Source organism: Mesocricetus auratus, unplaced genomic scaffold (genome assembly GCF_017639785.1).
Source record: "Mesocricetus auratus isolate SY011 unplaced genomic scaffold, BCM_Maur_2.0 Super-Scaffold_100040, whole genome shotgun sequence".
NCBI classification, from domain to species: Eukaryota; Metazoa; Chordata; class Mammalia; order Rodentia; family Cricetidae; genus Mesocricetus; species Mesocricetus auratus.
Window position 1 is genome coordinate 7,257,833 of NW_024429217.1, and position 15,367 is coordinate 7,273,199.

The 15,367-nt window shown below is 39.3% G+C and overlaps 1 protein-coding gene across 2 annotated transcripts in view; it reads right to left on the reverse strand.

The window, feature by feature from the left end:
- Cntn5 (contactin 5) overlaps positions 1-15,367 on the reverse strand; it is a 1,164,510-nt gene that overhangs the window by 292,850 nt on the left and 856,293 nt on the right. For both annotated transcript variants that reach the window (XM_013118528.3, XM_040734736.1), the window contains exon 9: positions 12,724-12,826. In XM_013118528.3, the coding sequence (XP_012973982.1) occupies positions 12,724-12,826 (103 nt within the window). The remainder of the gene's footprint in view (positions 1-12,723; positions 12,827-15,367) is intronic.

Here is a 15,367-nt window from a genome sequence, read left to right on the forward strand (position 1 = left end):
TTCAAATTGACAATTTTTAGTGACTACTTGCTGTGACTGTCAGAACTTGACTAATACTAATGTGGGAGCAGCAGACACATTGACAAGTAAGCTTAGTTCATGGCACAATGATTCAGATAGACTTATAATACATTTGAAAGTCTGTATACTGTGATAGATTTAAAAATTAAATGTTGTCAAAACATATCACCAAGAATGGTATCTCAAATAAAGAGATCTTAGCAGATTTTCCACTAGATAAATCAAACTTTAACAGTAGCAATCTGAGTGTTAAACCATCATTAGAACCAAATTATCTATCTAGTAGAACGTAGCGATTATTTGTGGTGGTAACTACATAAAATTTACAGAAACTTTGAGGTGTAGGAACATAAAATAAGGAAACTTGAATCACAGGAAACATTTCTGATTGGGACAGAGACTCTAAGTAGACGTGAGAAACATCTAAGTCTATGCAGGACTTCAGTTTGAAGAACTCTGCGATTGTTGGCAACTTGTATGATTATCTGTTTTATTGATCCAGTAGTGATTAATTTAGATATCAGGACTGTGTACTTAGGAGTGATTTTGTAATGGAGAATAATATAAGATAAAGATGAACTTCTTATGAGTACAAAAATTTAGAATCCCTTTAAGAATGTCAGTATTTAAACATTTCTGACCCCACAATCCACATGAAAAGAGTAGTAATTTGTTGGAAACTGAAGGAAGGTTGACTGTAGGAGGAAAACAATGCCGCCATTAACCATGTGACTTACGATAGGCGCATACAGATGAGGTAATAAAAGAGCAGTTTACCACACTGCTAACCACACCCACTTTAGGCATGACTAAAGATATATACGGACAGATGTAAGACATATATACATATATACTTATATAAGACATAGGCGGTGAACTATGTCACTAGCCAGGCCCACTTTTGGGCATGGCTAGAGTCATACGGGGAAGGTATAAAAGACTGAACAACGGAAATCTTGGTCTCTTTTTCCGGTTTTCAGCTTCCAGCTCGGCGGCAGAAAACTACTCGGCTCATCTGGGTTACTTGTTTGGTATCTTGTGAATAATTTCTACAATAAATACTTAGTTTTACTATCAGTAAGTGTGCCGTTTATCGTTACAGCATCAGTTGACCACAAAGCCATCATACAAATGAGCTAAGTAAAAGTTTCAGTTTCAATACTAAGCTGTTTTCAGGACTATAGCTCTATAATAGAGCTTGAAATCAGGGATGATGATGCCTCGTGAAGTTCCTTTATTGTACAGGGTTGTTTTGGCTATCCTAGGCCTTTTGTTTTCCCATATAAAGTTGATTATTGTTCTTTCAAGGTCTGTGAAGAATTGTGCCAAAATTTTGATAGGGATTGCATTGAATCTGTAGACTGCTTTTGGCAAGATTGCCATTTCTATTATGTTGATCCTACTAATCCAAGAGCATGGGAGATCTTTCCATTTTCTGGTATCCTCTTTGATTTCTTTCTTTAAAGACACAAAGTTCTTGATATACAGCTCTTTCACTTCCTTGGTTAACATTATCCCCAGATATTTGATACTGTTTATGGCTATTGTAAAGGGTGATGTTTCTCTGATTTCTTTCTCAGTCACTTCATCATCTGTATATAATAGGGCCACTGATTTTATTGAGTTAACCTTGTATCCTGCCACTTTGCTAAAGGTGTTTATCAGATCTAGGAGTTCCCTTGCAGAATTTTTCACATCGCATATGTAAACTATTATATCATCTGCAAATAGTGAAACTTGACTTCTTCCTTTCCTATTTGTATCCCCTTGATCTCCTTTTGTTTTCTTATTGCTGTAGCCAGAACTTCAAGTACAATATTGAAGAGATATGGAGAGAGCAGACAGCCTTGTCTTGTTCCTGATTTTAGAGGAATTGCATTGAGTTTCTCTCCATTTAGTTTGATGTTAGCTGTTGTGGAACCAAATTGAAAACTCTGATTTTAACCCACACACCTATGAACACTTGATTTTTGACAAAGAATCTAAAACTATGCAATGTAAAAAAGAAAACATCTTCAACAAATGGTGCTGGCATAACTGGGTATTGGTATGCAGAAGACTGCAGATAGAGCCATGTCTATCGCCTTGTACAAAACTTAAGTCCAAATGGATTAAAGATCTCAACATAAATCCAACTACACTGAAACTCTTAGAAGAGAAAGTGGGAGATAGTCTTCAACGAGTTGGTACAGGAGACCACTTCCTGAACATAACACCACTGGCACAGACACTCAAATCAACAATTAACAAATGGGATCTCCTGAAACTATGAAGCCTCTGTAAGGCAAAGGACACAGTCAACAAGACAAAGACAAAAAGGCAGTCCACAGAATGGGAAAAGATATTCACTAACCCCACATCTGACAGAGGGCTAATCTCCAAAATTTACAAAAAAACTCAAGAAGCAAGTCTCCAAAACACCAAAGGATCCACTAAAAAGGTGGGGTACATAGCTAAATAGATAATTATCAATAGAGGAGGATAAAATGGCCAAGAGACACTTAAGAAAGTGCTCAACATTCTTAGCCATCAGGGAAATTCAGATCAAAACAACTTTGAGATACCATCTTACTCCTGTCAGAATGGCTAAAATCAAAAACACTGAAGACAATTTATGATGGAGAGGATGTGGAGAGAGGGAAACACTTCACCACTGCTGGTGGGAATGCCAACTTGTACAGCCACTTTGTAAATCCTCAGGAAAATGGGAATCAACCTACGACAAGACTCAGTAATTCCACTCTTAGTCATATATCCAAAAGAGGCAAATTCATACAACAAGGACATCTGCTCCACTATGTTCATAGCAGCATTATTTGTAATAGCCAGAACATGGAAGCAACCTAGATGCCCCTCAACTGAAGAGGGGATTGAGAAAATGAGGTACATTTACACAATGGAGTATTACTCAGCAGAAAAAAAAACAATGGAATCTTGAAATTCGCAGGTAAATGGATGGCACTAGAAGAAACCATCCTGAGTGAGGTAACCCAGCCACAAAAAGACAAACATGATATGTACTCACTCATATATGTATTTTAGATATGGATCAGGATAGTGCCAGTCTGCACTTGCACTCACAGAGAGTCTGTGAAATGGGAAAGAACCTAAGAGAGATATGTATGGTACCCCAGAGGAGAGGAATGAGGCAAGATCTTCTGAACAGATTGGGCACACAGCAAGGGGTGGGGGGGAGTGGGAGCTGGTAAGAAGAAGGGGGAAGAAGAGGAAGAGAGAGTAGGATATCGGGGAACAAGAAGGTTGAGTGGGGGAGAGGTAAAATAGGGGGAAGAGAGAATCATAGGTTAGAAGACAGATCTGGCACCAGTTAGACCTCTAGTGATCTAAAGGGATGACACCAACTGGCAAGCTAAGCAATAGTGGAGAGACCACCTTGAGTGCCCATTCCTGATAATGAACTTGATGTCTATTACCATCCGGAAGCCTTCATCCAGTGACTGATGGAAGCAGAGGCAAACACCCACAGTTAAACACTGAACTGAACCCAAGGAACCCAGTGACAGAGAGAGGAGCGATGAGCAAATTGGCAAAGAATGGGCTGGCAAAACCAGCAGAGACAGCTGATCGAACAGGGGAGAGCTCTTGGACCCCAAACCGACAGCTGGGAGCCAGTATGGGACTTATCTAGACCTCCTGAATGTGAGAGTCAGTGAGAAGCCCTGGGAAACCTATTGGGCCTGTTCAGTGGATCAGTGTTTATCCCTGGCATACAAACAGACATCGTGTGTCCATAACACAAAGAGGATGCTCTCTCAGCCTGGACTCTTAGGGGAGTGCCTGGACTCTGCCCTGAGTGCAATGACAGACTCTAGATATCCCCTATGTGGAAGGAAGTGGCGATAGGGTGGGAGGCTGGGGGGGTTGCTATGGGGTGCAGGAGGAGGGGAGGGAGAGGGAACTGGGATTGACATGTGAAGCAAGCTATCTAAAATTAAAATAATAATAAAAAAGAAAAAAGTTTCAGTTCCTTAGAGATTATCATATGACTCCCTCCTATGGTGTCCTTTATCCTAATATTCCTAATTATCTGTCACTGAGTTACATGATTGTCTCCAGAAAGTCCTTCACTAGGACATAGTGAGACTTACTCTCATTGACTGTAGGAGTCTACACTAATTTGAGAAAGACCAGGTTAAGAACTGGGAGAGCTGAGAATTACTCTCACTGACTGCGGCAGTCTACAGTAAATTGAAACACCAGATACAGAACTGGGACAGCTGGTTTTGCCTCTGTGGGTTTCTGTCTGCTCGGCTTTCGTACGCACTCAGTTTCTCTGCTGTGGCAGTTGGTTTGACACAGCCCTGTGGAAGTTGTGAATGCAGAGCCAGTTAACTATTAGTAACTGTGAGTAATAAACTGATCCTGTTCCCCCAGATGTGCACATTGCATCTAAGTGCAAATGGAATAAAGTATTGCCTTTTTAGGCAGGAATTCTAGAGAACGCCATGATCATCAAGGGAAGTGCTTCACACACAGGCTGAGCTTGCATGTCTTGATCTACCTATCTGTGTAACGTGTCTATCATCTACAAACTGGGGCCAGGCTAGACTCTACATTTGTATAAAGCACCATCACCCTTGGGTGCCACTTAAAATGTTCAGTCAAGGCAATGATTGGGTAATTTGATTTTAGTCTGATAGGCAAATGTCACATCAATCAAATTCTCTTTTAACTCCAACAGTTGTTGGTGACTGATATTTTGAAATAAACAAAATTAATAAATCATCAATATACAACTAAAGGAGAAGGTTTATTTGGCAGTCACAGACTATGAGATGCCTCAGGGACACTGGTCAGTCTCATAAGTACAAAGGAATGTGAGTATAGTCGCTTGAGACAGTTTGGCTAAAGACCAAGAAAACTGAAAAAGAAATTACAGTAAACCCAAGTTTATTAATTAATAAGTATTCTTTTATTTACAGCAAAAATACAGAAAGAAAGGAAGGAGAGAAGAAAGAAAGACAAAAGGAAGGAAGGAAAGAAGGAAGGAAGGAAGGAGAAAAAGTGATCCTCACCCTGGACATGTAATAGAGTGTAGAAAGCATGATTGCAAACCCTCCTGGAGAGATAAGCAGGAGCTAAGAGGGGCAGGGAGTTGAATGCATTTTTCCATTTTACTTGCAGGTGTCAGAGAGTGTAGAAATGCCATTATCATTAATTATCAGACTAAGTGGCTTAAGGCCTTTGAACACTACTAATCTGATTGTGTGTTAATAGCTGCGTGAGCAAGATAAGGAACATGCAAAATTAAAAAAAATCAACAATTTTGCCCCTACTGCAAATACCTGAGACTGCTGCGTGCAGGTTTGCCTTGGAAGATAAACTGCTGTGCTTTAGATCACATGGGATTTTTATTGCAGAGCAACCTCAAGTTTGCCCTTGTGCATGGGGGCAGCTAAGCACCACTGACCACATTCTGCTCCTCTGTTGGTGGCTATATGACATATCTAGCCATCTTTATGTGGTCTGCAATAGGTCGCATGGTGAAATAAAAACTGCCAGGAACCTGCAGCTAATGTAAATTGTGGGTGACGCTTTTCAGGGCCAGGATATGTGACCTGAATTTAAAGGTATTTGTTTGGCCAAACCAATAGTAATTATCCAGTCCTGCTGTGAAAGATCAACCCCAATTCTCACCCTGGAATTCAATACAGTCAGCATATTAAGTACCTGTCACATGGGAAAGCACTTGTGTCATCCAGAAAAGCCAGCACTATGAAGAAGACAGACACAGACAGCTGTCCCAGTGGGGCAGGTGAGGTGAGGTGGTAACATATGTGGTCACGTAAGTCCTGAAGGTGAGAGATTGGCTCTAAAGAAAAGCATAGGGCATTTAATGAAGAAGTAGCATTGGATATCAGCTTCGAAGTCAGTGGAAACAGTGATGGAAGAACAATTTACACTGAGAGAACAGGGCTACAGGGTTCCAGATGTAGACATACATGAAAGACTGAGGTGCAAGAAGGGGAGGGCTTTGAGAGTGTGAAATGGAAATGGTGCCACTGTGTATGTCACCAGTTCTTAGCACCCGTCATCCACAAAGTGTGGACCTAGAGTATGAAAACTATGTCTGTTCAGACAGGAGAGGCACCTACGTTTTCCTCTGTGGGCCCATCAATGCTGATGGCGAGCTTGAGAACACTGACTCTTCTCAATGGGCCCACTGGATGATGGAGTGCTGAGAGGACTGACTGTGTTCCTCTTGGACCTCTGAGCTGATGAAGAGCTTGAGCTGATGGAGAGCTTGAGAGCATGGACTCTGATCCCCATGGCCACCCTGTGCTGGTAGAGGACTTGAGGGCACTGACTATGTTCCTTCTGGACCCCTGAGCTGATGGAGGGCTCAAGGTTGCTGTGAATATCATCTCAGCAAGATATCCTGTCTATATCAGAAAAAAAAAACACCATCTGAATTTTCAGACAAATTCAGATGTTTCCAAGTGCCACATGAGTCATTCTTCAGATACCTGAATACTAACAGGATACCATATATATATATATGTATATATATATCATATGAAATACAGTCTCACTAAGCCAGAATTGCCTTGAATTAGTGATCCCAATGCCATAAAGTCCTGTTCTGGAGTTATAGGCATGTTCAGCCACACATAACTGAGATACAAATTTTAATATTTTCAACTCTCACTATTCTAAAATTCAAATTGTCAGTCTGTGTACTTAGCTAATAACTGGAATACACTCACACAATTGAACACTCACAATTGAAAACATCAACATCTTTTAAGTAACAAACACTGTGGAAGAGAGCCTTGAAAAGGAACTATTGATTGGACTCCCAAGGCAGTCTTTTGTCCCTTTATCTACCACTACCTTTCAATATTTCTGTGTCCAGTGTTTAAGACCAGGCACAGGCCATGGCAGAGGTGACCCTTGTACCCCAACTGGGCTGAGCAAGAAAGGCAAGCTACTTTTTCTTTTATTTATGAACATGTCAGCAAAGAGCTTAAAATTTTCTCTAGGAACACACATGCATAGAGTGAGCTAATCCACTCTGCTTGACTCTACATTATTCAACCTTTGGTGCAGTGGCTCTCATCCTTAGGTGTCAGATTGAATAACCCTTTTACAGTTATTGCGTACCAGATATCTTGCATATCAAATATTTACATTACAATTTATAACAGTAGAAAAATTAGTTATGAAAGTAACAACAAAATAATTTTATGGTTGAGACTCACCACAACGTGAGGCACTGTATTTGCACTGTATTAAAGGGTAACAGAACTAGGAAGGTCCTGAACCACTGTTTTAGTGTCTTGCCCAAATGGTGGGGAGGAAAAGAGCCGGCAAATAGAACTGCTTAAAGTTTTCATTTTCAAGTCTGACCCAAAAGTCTCTCTTTTAGTGAACATTACAACTAAATCATTGCATTCTTACAGCAGTAGAGGGTAAGGCCCTTCACTCCCTCTCCGTATAGCCCATTTTCCCCCATAACATCTCATTTTGTCAAGAGTGTCTACATTACACACAATCTAATTCTTTCAGTTTAACACTGTGGTGCTGGAGTTTCACTCCCTCTCTACCTTGTTGAGACTGGAGGACAACGTGTGAGAAATCTCTTGATAGTAGCTTTCCATATGCCTAAAACAGCCTTTTATTCCCCAATAATTAATCCCTCTCTGTTTTTTTATACCTTGCTGTGTTTCCCAAGCCACTACAGAACTCCATTTGCCCAGGGATCATACTGAAGTACTTCACATTTTTCTGGGAACTACCTTTTGCAGAACTGACCATCATGAAATGGAGTCTGTCCCAGCCACTTCATAAGTTCTGTGCTTGATATTGTATAGTTCCATTTTAAAAGCAATTTCTAGGACTGAGCTAGTCTATACTGCTCTGCTCTGCCACACCAGCCTGTAGAAAAACCATCTGAGTTTTTAAATCTAATTTGGATTTAGCTAGAGTCCCCTTTAGAAGAAAACTTGAGGTTGGTTAATAGGAACCCAAACTCTACTTAACTTCAAATTAAATGTCAGGAAACTTTGGTGGCATTACTAATGGTAAAGTTTCATAATCTACACTCATTCATTTTATTGTAACTCATTTTAAGAACACAGAAAATTATGAATTTACATATTTTAAGATTATTTGTGTGCTGTACCTCATCAATCATATACTTCATAGAAACTGAACATCTTGAAGGATAGGCTATTAAGATGTGAAGATGCTTTTGAAGAAGATTTAACCATCGTCTGTGTGCAAGGTGATGACTCTTACAAACTTTAAGTAGCATTCTTTAACAGCTACACAGTTCCAAGTTTAGCCCACCAGGTATTCATGCCATCCTCTCATGAGTCAGGGAAAGATCAACTGAATAAATTCTGCTGTTGCTTAGTATTTTTAAAAGTCAACATGAAAACAATGGGAAATAATGTTTCTAGCAGTAAAGGTTGATCATGGTGGGGTTATCTTGGTCAAGGTGTGCAATAGGTGTGTATGTCATGGCTGACACTGGAATCAAGAAGGTGTGATATCAGAGTCACCTGAAACAAGAAAGGCATAATGGTTGTTATCTCCCAGAAAACGGAACTGTGCATGTCTTGCAAACCAGGGAAATAGCTAGCACGTGGTTGGCACTGTCACTGAAAACCTTCACACCTGAACTTAGTACTTTAATCTTTTCAAGGTGCTTGATCTCCTTCTCTGTATAAAATGATCCATGCAAATCCCAGCTCCTGGATTTTGTCTCCTTTTCATTAATAAGTTAACAACTTTACTTAAGGCAGGAACTATATCTAGAAGGTGCTTGATTCAGACTGTAGTAAGAGTATGGAAACCTAGACTGTCCCAATGTCATCTAGAAAGGTTTAAAATATTTACTAGTTTATATTTATGTTATTCTTTTCTTTAACCCACAGGACATTACTGTAACAAATCTCTACCCCTCCTCCCTCCCTTCTTCCCTCCCTCCTTCCTTCCGCCTCTCTTAGTCACTCATTCTCTCTCTCACACACACACATACACACTCCTTCCTTTGTATATAATAAATGTTTCCCTTAGTTACACCCAAGTCTCTCACATAGGATAAAGGGGGATGAAAAGTAAAGATTTAACTGAATAAGGTAATTATATAGGTCTGCTGAGCAGCACTGAACCTGAACTTAACAACCACTATGCTGAACATGTAAACAATTCTTATCAGACTAGATCTCACAATAAACATTCTTACATAATCAAAACAAGATAAAGAAGCAGTAAATATAAAGCGCTGGGAAAATGAATAAATGGAGGTAAGAATAGGCAAAGAAGGATGAAGTTCAGAGAATGATTTTATATTTGGACAAAAATGGTTGATCATAGAGCCATGAATGAAAGAACAGAATACACAAACATAGGTGCATTTTCGGGTAGAGCATAAGGAAGTTATCTATGAAAAAGCATAGGACTTAAGTCGGCTTACTAAGTCTAAGGTAACTAACTCCATCAGCAGTTATTTTTTGAATACTTTCCACCTTGTGGATACTGGGGAAAGCAACAGTGATGACCAAATGAGCAACACAAGCCCTGCTCTCAGAAGGCTTATGTCCTTGGTACGGACACATACTTACCTGGCTTTGTCTGTTTTCACTGCCTGCCATTGTCTTTCCTCTGAAATTTCTCTGATGACTGTATCCAGTCTGCTTTGAAATCTCATTTAGCTGGGAATTTCTACTTGGTTTCATCAGAGCCAGAGGAGAAGATGGGAAATTATAAGAAATAGAAATCAATATGTGAATTCTTGAAGCTTCCTTCATCCATTCTCTTGTCCTTGTCCGAGTGATTCTCTCTTCACTGCCTAGCTTTTGATAAGCTTCCATCACGAGCTCTTCCCTGTTCTGGTGCTCTGAGCTCTGCACTCTGTTGTAGGTAATGAGTTCTTACTGCTCTGAGTTTACAGAGGCTCATTTCCAGCCTTATCACATTTGCAGGGGAAAGTCATAGAAGTTTTAGGATGCAGAGTAGTAAGTATAAGTCATATGCAATAGCTTGTATAAGTATACATTAATTGTGTACACAATAATCTAATATAAAGATATCTTTAAGGGAGCAATAAACAGCAGGTACCATGAGAGTATTGGGAAGTGTTCCTAGACTGGGAAAGAACACATCCAAAGACTGTAAGACCATGAGACAGAATGGAGCTATGAGATTGCCCTTTCAGAATCTAGCCTAGAACAGTATAGGAGGGACACTGGTAAAAGCACTCTATGCAGAGGCAGCTTCTGTCTGTGTGGTTAGATCCTGACTCACACCAAGCGACAGATACTACACTTCTAGAAAACGCTCAGCAGGGCTTCCTTCATCAGGAATGTGGTCAGCACCTCATGCAAGCTGTGATTAACTACCAAGCAACGACTATGATAGTCATTTCAGACTGTTAGTGTTCATGTTGGGAGTGATGACCTGCTTCTTGCAATGCTAGAAAGGAATTCAAACAGGTAAAGATGTCCCCTTTAAATCATTTTATTTTTATGTGGTGGCAGATGAGATTTAAATAAGTGCTGGTTTATTTCCTCATAATGATTTTCCCTCTAATCGCCACAATTTCGCCCACAATTTATAGAAAGACTATCCAGCACACTTCCGAGAGAGAGAGAGAGAGACAAAGAGACAGAGAGACAGAGAGACAGAAAGAGAGAGACCTCTTTCACAGAGGCAGTATGTTTTTTTTTTTTTTTAAAGTACTCACTTTGAGCTTATTTATTTATTTTGTTGAGTGGAAACAAGGCAAACATAAGAAGTTGGAGAAAACAAAGACTTGACAATATAAATAACTTGAACTGCTAGATTCCACCTAGAAGGAGAGAAACTGCAAATGTCAATTTTCTAAGTATATTTCAAGCCTCTCCCCCCAACAAACACATCTAGCGTATTAAATAATTTGCCTGGGGAAAGGCTCTATGCTGTTTTTTCTCTATAAATTGAGTTCTCTAATTTGCTTTACAATATGACCCTTTTTTGTTTGGATTTAGTACAAGTTTTGGCATTTAAGAATTATTTAACTGCAGGATATACTGAGCCTTTGAAATCCCATTGGAATATATTATTTTTCCATTTGTCAAGATTAGGTGTTTGATTTGGCTGCTCCCAGGCAAATGGCAGCAACACTAGAGTTAAAAGGTATCATCCTGTCTCATGCACTTAACTAATGCCTTTGGCTTTGGAAGAGTTAGTTCCTCAGGCACCTGGTCACATGACCACATACTTCCCAAATGAATTTTCCCCTAAATTATATTTCCCTTGTGGAATCATTTGCTTAAACAGTGGGTTACATAGATTTTCAGTTTTGCTTTGTTTTGTCTTGTGTACCATGATCTTAAATGTGAGTAAAACTTCATAGACATGTTATCACAATTTGTCTTGAAAGTACAACACATTGTACTGATGGTATTTCTCCACAAATTTCTTGCTGAATCTGTTATTCACTATTATTCCACACCATCCATGGGCTAATCCTACTGTACATTTCTGGAACAACTTTTATATCTATGTAATACTGTGGGTGTTAGTTTAGCACAACTGGAGTTACATGATTAGTAACTCTGAAAGAGATGCATTTATACAAATTATAATTATATATCTTGAAGGGACCCTGAGGCCTTGTCATTCTAAAAATAATAACACTGTGTTAGAAACAAATCAGAATACCATAATCAAACATCATCAGAAGTACACTCCTGCTACGCATGCTACTCACACTATAGACATCATCAACAAACAACTACACAGACAGCAGTCTTTAAACTTCAGAGTCAGTCTCACTCAGCCTAGTCAGCAATCATCTTTCATTTGGAGAATGCTGTGGATTGTGCACATTCAAGCTGTTTTCTTAAGCCACTATTTTAGGAGATAATAAAATACTCAGTTTGATCCCTGTACCTATGTCTCTTACAGTATGTCTCCAGTAGGTGTGCATATGATGTTATGTGTGTATGTTTGCATATATGTAGACATGCATGCATACATGCATGTGCATATAGGAGTCAGAAGAAAGACTCAGGTGATTGCTTTTTAGTGAGACACTCTCTCACTGTCCTGGGGTGTGTCAAGTAGGCAGGCCAGCTATAGAACCACACAGGACCCACCTGTCTGGATCCCACTTGCTGCATTACCAAGAGCATGCAACATGCCTGATTTATTTACATGGATTCTGATGACCACGCTCTGCTTCTTACTCTTGCATGGCAAGGACTTCATGGAGGAATTCTCTTCAACCCCTGAAACTCTTGCAATCCTAGTGATTCTATTCAAGTCTGCAACACTAGGAAAGCATTCTACCACTGAGCTGTGCCCGCTATAGTCTTCACTCTGGAAACCCCCATCCTGCACAGGAATAGTAGACAGTACTTTTTCCTCTCACTCTCCTGCTAAAGGAAATATGAGGACAATGCTGAGATTTTTCAGATCAGTAGACAGAGGGATGGAAAGCTCTCCTGCAGTCCAGACATGCTTCCTTGATGTTGAAACAACAGATCCCCAAGTACTGCTGTGCATAGAAATGACTTGGCAGCTCAAGGGATCTGACTGCTCGTCAATTCCCATCCTCCATTTTTCTAAAATCACTATAGTCACCATGGGGCTTCCAGGAAAGTGAAACCTAGCCAAATAAGTGATCCAAACAGCTGAGTCATGTTTTAATAAACAATTGTGTCTAATTATAGAATAATATGTACTTACTTGCCAAGTGCAAAGCATTCCATCTTAACAGTTGTTCCCTTAGCAGCAGTAACCGTGAAAGGAAAATGGACCTCAATTTTCGGCTCATATTCTCCCATCACACCTGGGAAATAAAGAACAGTCTTTAAGCATAAAATGAATGTCACAGTTTTCTTTCCAGTCTTGGAGATATTACATGGAAAATCACTATAGATTGGTAGTTGATGCGTGTTGTGTTGGATGACTACTAAAGTTTTTGATGTGCTGAAATAAAAAGCATACTTAGGGTCTGTTATCAGGGTGAGATCCTAGTTATTTCCTTAAGAATGTGGTTTTTTGTCTGTTCTCTACAGGGGCATTATTCAAAACTATAATCAACATAGAGAGTTTAGATACATTTTTAATGGTTCATCTAATTAGTTATGTGTATGTGTATGTTTATTTGTGTATATATGTACAGTGCTTATGCGTGACCACAGAGGCCAGAAGAGGGAAATGGAATCTGTTAGTATGAGCTCCAAGGTGCTGTGAGGTGCCCAACTTAGGTGCCAGCAACTAAACTGTGCTCCTCTTTCAGAGAGCTTCAAGCACCCTTATCGACTGAGACCCAGTTACTAATTTTATTTATAAAGTATATGGACATGATGATTTCCCATGATTAATAATTGTACTTTTTTTTTTGGTTTTATGAGACGGGGTTTCTCTGTATTGTTTTGGAGGCTGTCGGTCCAGCCCGGCCTCGAACTCACAGCGATCCACCTGCCTCTGCCTCCCGAGTGCTGGGATTAAAGGTGTGGGCCACCACTTCCCGGCATAATTGTATTTTTAAATGAGAATGTGTTAGAAATTTTATCTTGGCATGTAAATTTATATTTATTTAATAATCTGTGTATTCTTATGTTTTATTTAAATGTTATTTTTATTTGTGTGTATGTAAGCAAGTGTGTGTATATGTGTACTGGGGCTCATGAAGGCATAAAAAGATGCTGGATCCTCTAGAACTAGAGTTCCAGGCAGGCATGACCTGTTCGACAAGAGTGCTGGAAACTGAACTCCAGCCCACTGAAGAAGTAGCCAGTATCATTAAATTCTGAGCAATTTCGCCTATCCTTTTAACTTGTATTTTTAATTGTCTATAATTTGAAAATAATTTTGCTAAGAAGTATAGAAATTATAAAGATTCATCAGTCATGTACCTTCCTCTCAAGTGATGGGCAATGTTCTTCTGTGTGTATGTTTGTATTTATAACTATATAGTGTCTGTATGCTTCTTTGGGGGCAGAAAAGGGCTGCAGGACCTAGCCGGGCCAAGAAACATCACCTAACAAATGGCGCCCAACATTCTGCAAGAATTTCAATGTGATAAAAGCTTAAAAAGAACGGGGACAAGCATGACTTCTTCATAGCAACATTTTCTCAGGTTCTGTCTGTTTTGCTAGAGACAAGCAGAGACTCATGTGCCTCCTTTAAAGAAGGTTTCCTGACTCAGTTTAAAAATAAAACCACAGGGTTCTTTTAAGAGGCCCAGCTACCAAACAAAATTGGTGTATACAAGCAGCTGGCAGTGGCAGTGGCCACATCTCCAAGCCAGCAGCAGAGACCAAGGCAGTGAGCATAACTTTCAATGCTGGTGATAAACTTACCCCTACCATCTTGGAAAGACAATAGCCAAAACAGCTGCATCTTTAATATTAGCAATGTTGTTTAGCAGATAAAAGACTAGTGTCCAGAAAAAGATAAAGATTTACAGTAAAGGCAGATTCAGATGAAGTAAAACCTTGTAAAGGTTTACAGTGTGTTTAAAATATATGTAGGCTTGGTAGAGAAAAGAAAAAGTACAGAGAAAGTTTTTTTTTTAAAAAAAGGAAAAGAAGAAATATAGTAGCTGGGTGTGGTGGTGCACGTGCCTTTAACCCCAGCACTCAGGAGGCATATTTTAAAAATGGCTTGACTTCAAAATTTAAGTAAAAGGATATGCTACTTTGGCAAAGAGATTTTATTTGTGTTTCCACAGAAAATGAAAAGCTGTGGATTCCTTCCAGACTAATATGATTTAATGAAGCAAGACCCCCTGAAGCAGTGGTCCAGGTATTCCAACATTCAGAACAGCTGGTACAAGGCAGCCTTGAAGACCACTACAGGCAGGGTTTCTGGGTCTTCTTAGGATCCCCAAGACAATGCCCCCTAACAGGGGGAAGCAATTTGGAGAAAACATCACCTACATTTCTAAATATTGTTTATAAATATTTGTTTTCACTTAATGAGGGTTGGTTATAAATGATAATGATCACAGTCAATCTCCTTTTTAAAGGAAAAGAGGGGAATATGATATAAAAATGAATTCTTTGCATTGGTATTGATTTTTATTTTACCATATAAATTTAAGGTCAATTTTATTGTATGTATATTTCTTCTCTTGTTTAGCTATTGTGTTTATACAGATCTTTTAAAATGCAATGCATAATTAAATATAGATTGCATATAGTCACCTAAAATGGTCAAAACTTATAGTTAGGTTAGTTAGGTTTTCTAGATCTACAGAGATATATTTAAGATGGATAGATAGTCTTCAAACCTTTCAAAGACCTACAGAATATGGCAATTAAAATGGTTGAAGATTTTTCTTGACAGAAAGACACAACTGTGCCTGGCAACACAAATTACA